This window comes from Armigeres subalbatus, chromosome 3 (genome assembly GCF_024139115.2).
Source record: "Armigeres subalbatus isolate Guangzhou_Male chromosome 3, GZ_Asu_2, whole genome shotgun sequence".
NCBI classification, from domain to species: Eukaryota; Metazoa; Arthropoda; class Insecta; order Diptera; family Culicidae; genus Armigeres; species Armigeres subalbatus.
In genome coordinates this window covers 235,375,744-235,389,304 of record NC_085141.1, presented here as the reverse complement: position 1 = coordinate 235,389,304, position 13,561 = coordinate 235,375,744, and the positions used below count along the sequence as shown (strand labels likewise).

Below are 13,561 nucleotides of genomic sequence, written 5' to 3'. Positions count from 1 at the left end.
GTATATGTTCTGAATGCTACAATCACAACACTCGTTATGAATGTAGTTGAAAATGATAAAATTTCATCACAGTAAGTATAATAAACCCATTTGTTCTCATTTTAAGCCATATTTGTACTTTTGACCGACTTTTTTTCAATCTGTCCCACTGTGGGCCGGGCACGAAGCCAGAATGTCGGCCAGTAATCCGGTGAAAATGGATCTCGACAACGATCCGATGGGAACAAGAAGGCGAGGTGCACAGCGGGCAAGGTGGATCGATCAGGTGGAGGACGATTGGCGGACCCTCCGCAGACTACGATAGCGAAGTGCAGCCATGGACCGAGCTGAATGGAGAAGACTTTTATGTGCAGCCAGGCCACTCCGGCCTTAGTCTGATCTTCTTCTTCTTCTTCTTATTGGCATTACATCCCCACACTGGGACAGAGCTGCCTCGCAGCTTAGTGTTCATTAAGCACTTCCACAGTTATTAACTGCGAGGTTTCTAAGCCAGGTTACCATTTTTGCATTCGTATATCATGAGGCTAACACGATGATACTTTTATGCCCAGGGAAGTCGAGACAATTTCCAATCCGAAAATTGCCTAGACCGGCACCGGGAATCGAACCCAGCCACCCTCAGCATGGTCTTGCTTTGTAGCCGCGCGTCTTACCACACGGCTAAGGAGGGCCCCTTCTGGCTAAGGAGGGCCTTAGTCTGATAATAAATAAATAAATAAAATCATCTGTGGAAGTCGGGCCTACTACGGGCTCCAGAAGAAACTACGGTCAAAAAAGATTCGCCACCGCACCAAATGTGTCATGTAAAAGACGCTAATAAGACCGGTTGTCCTCGACGGACATGAAACATGGACAATGCTCGAGGAGGACTTGCAAGCACTCGGAGTATTCGAGAGACGGGTGCTTAGGACCATCTTTGGCAGTTTGCAAGAAGACGGTGTGTGGCGGCGAAGAATGAACCATGGGCTCGCCCAGCTCTACGGCGAACCCTGCAAAGATGGTGTTCGCTTCCGATCCGGCAGGTACGAGACGACGTGGAGCGCAGCGAGCGAGATGGGCAGACCAGGTGCAAAACGACTTGGCGAGCGTGGGGCGTATTCGAGGATGGAGAGATGCGGCCTCAACCCGTGTATTGTGGCGTCAAATAGTTGATTCAGTGTTATCTGTTTAGATGTAGACATTGCAAATTTTGCGCCGTGTTCGACTCCCATGCAAAAAATATTGTCCCACCAAAATATGTTCCCACCAGTTTCTCCATATATGGATGACGTCTCCACTGCAAGAAAGAGCTGTTTGGGGTGTGAGATAAGTTGCAAGAATGATGTTTAGGATTGTGCTTTCGCTAATTTCTATAGAATTGGACGTGTGGGCATTTGTTTTGGTACTTTGAAAAATTTGCACGGTAGTCTATTCTTCGGTGAGAAAAGCAATAAATGAAAATGAAATCTCCAAACGATTAACCAATCGCGTTCCAAATGTTCGATGCATTTGAATCAACGGTTGCGGATATTTACACAAGTATGGTATACCAGCCTAAATATCTGTTCAGATATTTAATCATGAACAAATTTTATTGAAAATCTTGTGTAAACTTTTGAACTGATATACGTTGACTCACTACCGCCATCTACTCAACTGATTGCGGAAGTACATACGCACGCAACTGATTAGCAACCATCTAACGCAGCCAATACGTTTGACAGCTGCATTTGGGCTGCGTTTCACCATACATATGGGGCAGGGTCAACTTCGGAAGTAGTGCGCTGGATTCGCTTACAGATGCACAACGCACCAACTAGTTTGACAGATAAAACTTCGGAAGAAAGTTCGGTTCGGAAGTCTACGGTTGTTGAATGAATGGTTGTTGCCGTTTAACGGAATGATTAATTAGCGTACGCATTCATGTAACAATCTGATGAATGGTGAACTTCTACACACACGCTTAAATAAGATAACTTACCTAAGCCCCACATTCCCCTTCTTCTCCCATTAAAAAAGGAAAAAATATACTTCAGCACTGATGGGCCAAACACAATTGATACGTTTGCGTGCGTTTTGACAGTTTTCCCATGGAAAAACTGTCAAAACGCACGCAAACGTATCTATTGTGTTTGGCCCATGACTGATCAACCAAACATAATATGAAAATTTTCAAATAAATGCCAAAGCACCTTTAAACTAGACATGTTTTATTTTATAGTTCTCTTGGAGAATAAAGCAATTCATACACTGCCAAAAATATCTGTATAAGATATATGTGTCGCCGTTATAAATGTTTGCAATAGCTTCAACCTAATATAATCGATATAAAACTACACATAAATCGAATAATTGCTAATTCGAGACCACACATAATGTTTATTTGGATATATATTTTATTAGTAGTTTGCGAGGAGAATGGTTATGTGTGCGCTGATATACATCATAGCATAAATCTATGGATTTTTTCCAATAAATATGTGTGGATTTTTAGTAGTGTATAAATTACAGTATAATATATATTTGTTATCACTCACAGGCTGAACATTTTCAACAAGTTTTGTATAAATTATAAATTGTGAGATTTTATCAGTTTTATTGAGAACGAAATTCTATTAAATACTTGTCTGAAATATCATTAATTTAATCTTCCAAATAGCTTTGTGGATCCTGTGTACGCCTATTGGGGAACGATCTCCATCCTTGGCGTTGTCTAGCTATCACCTTAAGGCCAGTATCGACTTAAAAAGTAGAGAGGTTACGGAATTTTGTTCAATATTACCAAGAGGAATTTTGACAACTGATCTGCATGGAGCAAATTGTCACTTTTACTTACGGAATAATCGAGCAGAACATTTTTCCGAAAGTAAAGTGACAGCTCCCATTACTTTGCGTGGGAACCTTACAAATGCCAATTTTGTTTTTTGTTCTTTTCATGTGGATACTGTTGTAAGAATTTTGTTTCGATTCTTTACTTTTCCGATTCAGTGAATTTAACATGTGATTGAGATAGAAAACGAAATTTCTTTTGAACACGATACCAACCTTTAGCCTGTTGCCAAGTTAAATTTCGATCGCCTTTTTTTTTATTCTTTTATGAAAGCTTCACCCACCTCCGTTCCCGAGTTTTAGTTGCTATCGGCCTCAGATGACGATGTAGCTTGGTGTTATAGATCTAGTTGGGAAGCCACCAAACATGAATTATGTACAGCGTTTCAGCAGGCATCTGTGGATTATTACCTGTGGCCGTTTAGTATGCTCCACTGGTACGCACCATATTATCTAGCGTCACAGATAACAGATATTTGGGCTAGAACAAATTTTATATAAAATCCTGTGTAAACTTTTGAATTGATATACGTTGGCCCACTACTGCCATCTACGCAACTGATTACGGCAGTACATACGGTCGCAGCTGATTAACAACCGTCTAACGCAGCCAATGCATTTGACTGGCGCATTCGGGCTGCGTTTTCAATAACAATGATCCTTGCGCCATCTCCATTCGATTGCCAAACGCGGTCCCAATTTAAAATACATTTGAATTAACTGTTAACACACGTATCAGATGCAGCCTCAATATCTATTATCTGTGTACATAGTATCATCACAGATAACAGATATTGAGGCTGGCATCCGATACGTGTGTAAACAACCGTAGCCATTAATTCAAATGTATTTGAAATTGGGCCCGCGTTTGGCAATCGATTGGAGATGGCGCAAAGATCATTGCACTATGGTCCAGGATTCAGATTTACGCGGAAAGATGAATTTTACGCCAAAACTGTATTTTTTAGAAAAAATTCTTGTTCTACAAAATTGTTCGAAATAGTAAGGCCATCATTATCGTTCTACCAAAAAATAGAGTAGCCCATCATTTGAAAAAATTAGAAAATATTTTTTTTATTTCTCAGAATATTGACATGTTATGTTCTACAAAGTTGTAGCGCAGCTTATTCCAATCAATTTTGCTAAAAAAACTTTTTCTGTAGCTCTTGAGTTGGTTGATTTAGAGCAATTTTACCTAATTGGATTAGGGTGTACCTTTAAAAAACAGTATTTTTGATCTACTTTTTTTGTTGTAGATTTCTCGAAAATGTCGTGTTCAGGTGATTTTTAGAGCTCAAAAAAATGCAACTTTTTATTGGTAAATATGGTCAATATCTTTTTCCGATAAAAAGTTATAATCGTTTTTCTGTCAAAATTACATTTTTTTCATAAGTTGATATCTCCGGTTAGGGCAGACCAAAAAAATATATTCACACGGCATCTGAAAGAGGAATTCATATTCTTTATTGTGTCAAAAAATTAGGGATATGTTATTTTTCTATCTCAAGTTTAACAAATTTTACTAAAATCATGTTTTTTCAAATAAATTGATATAACTCGACAACGGAAGAAGATACAGACGATATTCTTATAGCAAAACACGCGTTTTGAAAAGCCCCAAAAGTCTTCAGAAGGTGACATCCGTGAAAAATAAAAAATGAAATGAGCAGATCATAAATATTGTTTTTTAAGGGACACCCTAATCCTGGTAAGTAAAATTACTCTAAACAAGTGAGCTTGAGAGCTACATAAAAAGTTAATATAGCAAAGTTGATTGGAAAAAGCTGCGCTACAACTTTGTAAAACATTTTATGTCAATATTCCGCAAAATAAAAAAAATAAAAATTTTACATTTTTATAAAATGGCCCACCCTATTTTTCGGTAACTCTATAATAATGGCCCAAGTATCCAGAACAACTTTGTAAAACAAACTTTGTTTCTTAAAAGTATGCTTCAGACCGAAAATGCATCTTTTCTTGGAAATCTTGCAATACGATGATAATGAAAAAACTTATAAAAAGTGTTAAAGCTGTAGATTTTTTAGTTTTCATTTCTCACGAATGTCATGTTCTAAAGACTTTTAGGGCTTTTCAAAACGCGTGTTTTTCCAAAAGAATATCGTCTGTATCTTCTTCCGTTGTCGAGTTATAATAATTTATTTGAAAAAACATGATTTTAGTAAAATTGATAAAACTTGAGATAAAAAAATAACGTATCTCCAATTTTTTGTCATAATAAAGAATATTATTTTCTCTTTCAAATGCCGTGTAAATATATTTTTTGGTCTGCCCTAACCGGAGATATCAACTTATGAAAAAAATGTAATTTTGACGGAAAAACGATTATAACTTTTGATCGGAAAAAGATATTGAGCATATTTACCCATCAAAAGTTGCATTTTTTTGAGCTCTAAAAGTCACCTGAACACGACTTTCTCGAGAAATCTACAACAAAAAAAGCAGATAAAAAATACTGTTTTTTTTAAGGTACACCCTAATCCAATTAGGTAAAATTGCTCTAAATCAGCCAACTCAATAGCTACAGAAAAATTTTTTTTAGCGAAATTGATTGAAATAAGCTACGCTACAATTTTGTAGAACATAACATGTCAATATTCCGAGAAATAAAAAAAATATTCTCTATTTTTTTAAATGATGGGCCACCCTATTTTTTGGTAGAACCATAATGATGGCCTTACTATTTCGAACAATTTTGTAGAACAACAGTTTTTTCTAAAAAATATGGTTTTGGAGTAAAATGCATCTTTCCGCGTAAATCTGTATCCTGGACCATAGTGCATTGTTATTGAAAACGCAGCCCAAATACGGCTGTCAAATGCATTGGCTGCGTTCGATGGTTGTTAATCAGCTGCGTCCGTATGTACTATCGCAATCAGTTGAGTAGATGGCAGTAGTGGGCCAACGTGTATCCAGCGCCGTAGCGTGTGGTTGGCCAGGTTGGCCCCCGCCAAGGGCGCCTGGCCTTAGGGGGGCGCCAAAATCCAGAACTATTGAAAATGATGACAAATCTTTTCACGCGATTGGATACCACTTGAAATGGAACTTGAATTGAACAGAAAATACAATTGAAAAGAAGAATGGAACAAGTTTCTGGGGAAGAAGCCCTAAATGAGGACTTCAATACGCCAAAGGCGAAACACAGAGTAGACTGTAAAAACCTAGAAAACTAAGCCGTTTTCAAAATAATAGATACTCGGAGTTTGTTTGAATTTAAGATGAAATCTCTCATTTTATGCAGGCAAACTATTTGAGGTTAAAAAACGGACCATAACGATAGCAATTGATACATTTTCGATTCCTCTAAATCAGACACTTTTATGATGGTAAAAAACGAGCAAAGCCGTTGAATCATTGACGAATACATAGACCGAAATGTCCGGTACAAAGCCATCAAAAAATCGGGCACCATGTCTTCTTCTTCATTTTGAAGAAAATACCCCTCGTGGGTGACGAATTACATTATACATAAATATTTTATGAGCGCTGACTTACCCCTCTTGACGTTTTGACAGTTTGTCTGTTTGTTTTTCTTCCTCACCTTGCGACGTCGTCGGTTTTGCATCGTGCGTAAATATTAATCCAAGACAACATTTTCACAACGACTTATCTGCTTGTAAACAAAGATTCAAACGACGATTTGACGAATCTGTTTGCTCTCCCACGCAAACCAGCACCATCAATAGGTAGATGAAGGTTTCCGCTACCTGTTGATGGTGCTGGCTTGCGTGGGAGAGCTATCCGATTCTTCAAATCGTCGTTTGAATCTTTGTTTACAAAAGCAGATAAGTCGTTTTGAAAATTTTGTCTTGAATCCGTATCGAAAACATGACATGAGCGTGAGTTCGACCGTTTTGGTGCCATCAAAAAGATCGAATATAACAAAGGGGACACCCAGGCCTACATTCTGTACGATTCTATTGATGCTGCTACGGCTGCTGTGAAGGAAATGCGTGGATTCCTGTTAGGGGCACCGGATCGTCGTATTCGTATCGATTTTGCTGATAACGGAACAACACCATCGTTCTCGAAGAGCAGTGGAGGTTTTGAGGAAGGCGGTGAGTATCGTCGCGGCCCCGACTACGAATATCCGGAAGGCGGTGCATCATACGAGGAAAATTCATCGTACGGTTCCGCGGACGTGGTGGTTTCCGTGGTGGTTTTCATCGTGATGGCCCACCGCACCACGGGGACAATGATGAATGGCGTCGATCAGGAGCCGATGGCGAATATGATTCACGCCGTCGTTCTGGATCACGTGAACCAGGAATCGATAGATCTCGTTCCCGTTCACCGAAGCGACGCAGTCCGGCTGATTCTGATTCGTCTTCTTGTAGGAATGGCATGTTATCGAATGCAAGAATTACCAGAAGTGGCACGGAAATCTACCACAGTCTGGCAACGGGCGCTGATTTTGAAGAGTTCACTATTCCCCGCCAAGTTGCACCTAACGGACGGAGACAACGAAATAGTGGACAGCCTGATGAAGGACGAGGAAGGTAAACACCACCTTCGTATTACTCAGCGACTACGCCTCGATCAACCCAAGTTGGAAGATGTGCAGAAGCGCATATCGACGTCATCGGTAGCATCGTCGGATGATGCCAGCGTTCAGACGCGTCCACTGCGTAATCTCGTGTCCTACCTGGAGCAGAAAGAAGCGGCCGGCGTTATATCCTTACTCAATAAAGAAACGGAAGCAACCGGTGTGCTCTACTCATTCCCGCCATGCGATTTTTCGACAGAATTGTTGAAACGAACATGTCACAACCTCACCGAGGAGGGACTGAAGGAAGACCATCTGGCAACCAACAAACAATGAAGCAACCAGCCAACTATCAAGGAACCAACTAATCAACAGTTCTACCAACTAACAAATCAAGCAACAACCAACAAATCAATCAACTAATCAACCAATCAATAAACCAAAAAAACAACTCTAATCAACCAATCAGCCGACCAACCATTCAATCAAACGGTAATGCAACCCATCAACCAAATAACCAACCAATTAAGTTACCAACCAACTAATCCAGCTATCAGCCATTCAAGCAAGCTACCAATCAATCAAGCAACGAATCAACTAATCAACCAACCAAGCAACCATTGTAGCAACCAACAAAACAACATATCAACTAACCAGCCGACCAGCCAATCAACAGGTAAAGCAACCAATCAACCAACCAAATTACCAACCAATCAATCAATCAACCAACAATGAAGCAACCAACCAATCAATCATTCTACCAACTAACAAATCAAGCAGCAACCAACCAACCCTGTCCAGCAGCGCTACGACGTCGAAGTTGCGGGGATGTAATTCATCGTAGATTATCCTGTCGCAACCTACGAAGCCTAGCAACTTGCAGTTCCATGTTCCAAGCTTCCAATCGTGATCCTTTATTCGTCGCCTAGGTCGTTGCCGATTGTATCGAGTCGTATTATCTTCTATGTCGTTCGTAATGGTTGTTTTTAAAGGCGGCTTATTGGGCCTGTGCAAACCTCCTGTCTCGTCGGAGGGCCGTCATGTCAGGGCTGTTTAGCGTCCCGCCTAACCCCAGGACTTGGGCTTGTGCGCTTTGAGCGGCACACGGTCGCTTTCGCGGAACCTACTTGCGGATACATGCAGCTTTTTATAGAGGTTAAACAAGGCATACTGTCGAACCCCATCACATCCTAGGCAGGCGCCACAACTCGCAGATGGCCTGGGGAGGTATCGTCAAGCCCTTGGACATAGTAACTGCTGCCCCCGACCAACCAACCCATCAATCAAATAACTAACCAATCAATCAACTAACCAATCAAGCAATCTAGCAATCAACTTATTAACCAATCAACCAAGCAACCAACAAAACAACTAATCAACTAACAAACAAGCAACCAACCAATCTACCAGTCAACCAACCAACCAACAAGGAAGTAACCAACCAATAATCAAGCAACCAACCAATCAACCATACTACCAACTAACAAATCAAGCAGCAACCAACCAATCAAGTAAGCTACCAATCAACCAAGCAATCAAGCAACCAATCAACCAACCAAGTAATCAACCACCAAGCAACCAACAAGACAACATGTCAACTATCCAGCCGACCAACCAATCAATCAACTAGCCAAACAACCAATCAACCAAATTACCAACCAATCAACCATTCTACCAACTAACAAATCAAGCATCAATCAATTAAATAACCAACCTTTAAAGCAAACTACCAATCAATCAAGCAATCATTCAACCAACCAACTAATCAATCAATCAAGCAACCAACAAAACAACATATGAACTAACGAGCCGACCAACCAATCAATCAACCAGTCAAGGAACCAATCAACCAAATTACCAACCAATCAAGGAATCAATAAAAAAGCAACCAACCAATCAACCATTCTTCCAACTAACAAATCAAGCAGCAACCAACTAACCAAATAACCAACGAATCAATCAACTAACTAATCAAATAACCAATCATTCCATCAAGCTACCAATCAACTTATTAACCAATCAACCAAGCAACCAACAAAACAACTAATCAACTAACCAGCCGACTAACCAATCAAGCAACCAACCAATCAACCAGTCAAGCAACCAACCAACAATTCAAGCAAGCTACCAATCAACCAAGCAATCAAACAACCAACCAGCTAATCAACCAATCAAGCAACCAACCAATCACCAATCAAACAACCAATCAACTAAATAACCAACCAATCATTATTATTATTATTTATTATTCATTTAAAGTTGATTTTAATAATATTAATGTCGTAAGCGGAATTGGAGAATAAAGTGAGGCTACAGCGATAAGACAATATCAGGAATCAGGATACCATTGGGAATGGGAAACATGCTTTTGAGATTTATAAAACGAATATTTCTGTTTACCAAATTTTATTCTTCAAATATTATTTTATTCAGGGTCATTTTTATACCACGTGAACTGATTAGGGAGTACGGGGGTGTGGCTATTGTTGACAGATTGTGAAAAAAATGTGTCATTTTGAAGGTATTTGAAACTATTAATAACCCGTAGTACACGCATATGTAGTCAATATAGGGATAGTCCCTTATGCGCCAATAACACTTTGTGTAAGGAATATTCTATTTATTGAATGAACTATTACGTTCAAATTGACCCCCTTCCTCCTGTTTTAGCGTTCCGTATTTTGTAAAACCCGATACCCTTGTACAGCAGCTTTGAGCTTCTGCAAACCCCGTCCATACAAGTGTGGTATTGCCGATAGTAATTACTACTTAAGTAAATACTCTACATCGTAGCCGCGACGTTTTCAGGCACACCTGCATCTTCACGAGTGCTGAAAGAACGCTGCGTGGATGTCGATTACTAAACGTCCTGCTTTTCCTTCATTTCCAATGAAAATCAGCATTCAAGCTTTTTTCAAGCTTCAGGAAACAGGATTGAAGAAGCGGAACAGGAAATTGCCTTCGAGATCCCAAATGAATTCCTTTCTGGATCTCAAAAGGATTCCCTTCTGGATCCGAAAAGGATTCGCTTCAAGATCCCAAAAGGATTCCCTTCGGGTTCACAAAAGGATTCCCTTCGGGGTCACAAAGAGTTTCCATTCTGGATCTCAAAATGATTCTCTTCGAAAGGATTCTGTTCGGGATTCCGAAGGAAATTGAAAACGAATCCCTTCGTGTACGCAAAGGAATTCTATCAAAAAAGAAATTCCTTGGGCAACTTTCAGTATATTTTTATCTACGTATTGAAAACAATACTTACGCTAATTATTTTGGCGGCTTCCCTAATAATGTTGGATATAGATAATACCTGATGTCTGTTCGGTGGCGGTGCCGCAGCCTAAGATACTATCGCTGAGGAAGTAATTCTAATTTTTCGAATGATGAGACACGCCTAGTCAGCTTCAGTTTATAAAAACTTTTTTCAAGGACAATCCAATGGATCAACGAGCTATCTAATCCGCGTAAAACCGCTTTGCGGGATCTGAGCAAGAAGGGTGAATCGGTTCCGGACCTGGCGTCGATGTTGTTGCACAGTTTCGGAGCAACCGCGGCTCTGCTGCAGGAGATCATCAACATCTATCCATTGATCAATCCGACTACGCTAACTGCACACCAATCGAACCGAGTTTGCAACGCCTTAGCTCTGCTGCTGCAGTGTGTTGCGTCCCATCCGGAAACTCGGTGCGTTTTCCTGGAGGCCCACATTCCATTGTTCCTGTATCCGTTCCTGCATACGACGGCCGTTCGAGTATCTAAGACTGATTTCGCTGGGAGTGATCGAAGTGTGGGTGAAAACCGATGAGCAGGACGACGACTGTTGACGACGTCCCGTTCTCAAGGACAATCCGAAATTTTCCAACGTCGAACTGCGGCCTCAGCAGTCGGGAATGAACGCCGTCCTTGACTTGGCAGCGGAAACCACAAGTAGCCTCAAGGAACATCATCTGCGTATAGTTTTATAGTTTAATACTTATAAGAATGCACATCTTAAAATACGAAATTACTTACGCTTTTCGCAGATTTATGTTCTTCAGATGTGCTCGATGTGCTTGAGCTCTGCTTGCTGCTGTCACTGTACCAGCTTAATTTTTTTCACCCAACATTAGGTTCAAATTACCCAACGTTAAGTTTTCGTCTGCTTTAAAAATTCTTAGGTAAAGACATCAGTAATAATTTGTAACAGATTTTCTACCTATTATTAAGTACTTTCATATAAACCCAAAAATGGGTAAATTTAACGTAATGGATTCTTCATGTTTATACCCAATGGAAGCTTATTACTTGTTTACCTAATATTAAGTTTTTTTTACGTACGCGTTGGGTACTTTTTTCTAACCGTGTTGATTTTTTAATAAGAAAAAGGAGGTAAACAAAAATGGAAATGACAACTGTTGTCAAACTGACGTGATTTGAATTGAGGGGCTTCTCAATGGTCGAGTGATTGTAATAATTGTAATCCGTCACTCCCCAGGGGTATATAGTGGTGCCCGAAAAAATGGCCACCACTCCCCGTCTATGTATTCGTCAATGGTTGAATATTTGATGATATTTTGAATTTGTTTTTTTTTCATTTGTTTCTATATAATCTGGTAAAGCTTTAAAAAAAACACTTAACGAAAAACATGCTGAATCCGAGAACCTGCGTCAAGGGATTTCAGTAATGATGGCAACTGATCTACTTCAAAGTTTAAATTTATTGGCCTTACCTCGTCAACCAATGCCACCCAAGACCCAACTAACCACTTCATGAATTGATATATCTTCATCCGAACCTAGAGTTGATTTTTTCTTGATTCGTCTTGGCCCAATCGCTATTTTTATTTTCTACCAATTCAAACCACTGACCAAGGTCTAATGGTACAGTCGCGATTCGCTGGTTGGGCCACGACCTCGGCCCAACTAACGAATTCGGTTTTTTAGTTGGGCCAACTGACAGCCATTTGAACACGTGTATTTCGACTTGAACATCACAAATGATGTCCAGTGACGCCCAATCCCGTTTTCCGTGTTTACATTGAATTTTGACGTACGGTTGCTTTTTAGTTGGGCCATGGCCCAACCAGCGGAGGCCCAATTAAAAAGTGACCCAAGTATTAAAATCCCAACCAGCGAATCCCGACTGTAATTCCAAAGGTCATTCGATCTACTCCAAAGTAGGGTTTTTCTTGATGCGACTACGTCCGATCCACTAGTGCGTGAATTCACAACAAAGAAGTCTGGATTTTTTGTCGGTAACACATGCGATATTGGATCCAGTTTTTTTTTATTTGCGTAGGTTTATTTAATCTTTCAGAAAATCGTTAAAATTTATAAAACAGGGATTATTGAAAATATTTTGGTCTTTTTTATAATCCCTACTTCCTACTTACTGGAACATATGCAGGAATTCATAAAGCAAACATTTATTAAATCCACCACGCGAAAAAAAAAACAATATTAAAAAAAACTTTCGTTTATTTGGAAGGCTCATTTGCCGTTAAGCATTACGGTGTCAAGTTTTAATTACAATTTTTCATGATTCTTATGCACTAATGTTAGTTATGCGAAACAGAAAGATTCGCAATTTGGTTATGGAATACTATAAAATAGTAGAAAAGGAAGGGAATTCAAGGTGCTTAAGTGATAACGATGCTGATGTTCACATAGTTGCCATTCACTTCTGTAACGGAACGAACAAAACAATCTACACCGGTAGTATCTAAACACGGAATGTAAAATGAGAACGCAACTCAAAATTAGCTGTGAGTTTCCAAATTTAGTGCCCCATACTGGGTTGCTAAATTTCTATACAGGGTTGCTATTCTGTGAAACGTCACTCAAGTATTGATAAATATTGCAGAAAATCTGTTTTTCTTTTTCAGAACAATTTCGGCGTATGTAATTAAATAGCAAGGGAAATGAAAGTATTTAGATCAGCAAAAGTATTTCATTTTCATTTATTTAGTTTACATCTAAACAGATAACACTGAATCAACAATTTGACGCCACAATACACGGTTCGAGGCCGCATCTCTCCATCCTCGGATACGCCCCACGCTCGCCAAGTCGTTTTGCACGTGGTCTGCCCATCTCGCTCGCTGCGCTCCACGCCGTCTCGTACCTGCCGGATCGGAAGCGAACACCATCTTTGCAGGGTTGCTGTCCGGCATTCTTGCAACATGTCCTGCCCATCGTACCCTTCCGGCTTTAGCTACCTTCTGGATACTGGGTTCGCCGTAGAGTTGGGCGTGCTCGTGGTTCATTCTTCGC

At 40.0% G+C, this 13,561-nt stretch overlaps 2 protein-coding genes across 3 annotated transcripts in view; one reads left to right on the top strand and one right to left on the bottom strand.

Moving 5' to 3' along the window:
- Window positions 1–13,561, bottom strand: part of LOC134221039 (protein aveugle) — a 76,306-nt gene that overhangs the window by 11,502 nt on the left and 51,243 nt on the right. The gene's annotated exons all lie outside the window — the stretch shown is intronic.
- LOC134226891 (RNA-binding protein spenito-like) lies at window positions 6,569–9,741 on the top strand. Of its 2 annotated transcripts, XR_009983573.1 has the most exons (3): window positions 6,569–6,884; window positions 7,164–7,988; window positions 8,093–9,741. XR_009983573.1 is itself a non-coding variant. In XM_062707971.1 (2 exons), exons 1-2 carry the CDS (start codon window positions 6,776–6,778, stop codon window positions 7,646–7,648), a joined length of 594 nt encoding a protein of 197 aa, XP_062563955.1. In that variant the 5' UTR covers window positions 6,569–6,775; the 3' UTR covers window positions 7,649–9,741. The 2 variants fall into 2 exon arrangements, 1 of the variants encoding a protein (XP_062563955.1); XM_062707971.1 differs by having other exon boundaries at window positions 7,164–9,741.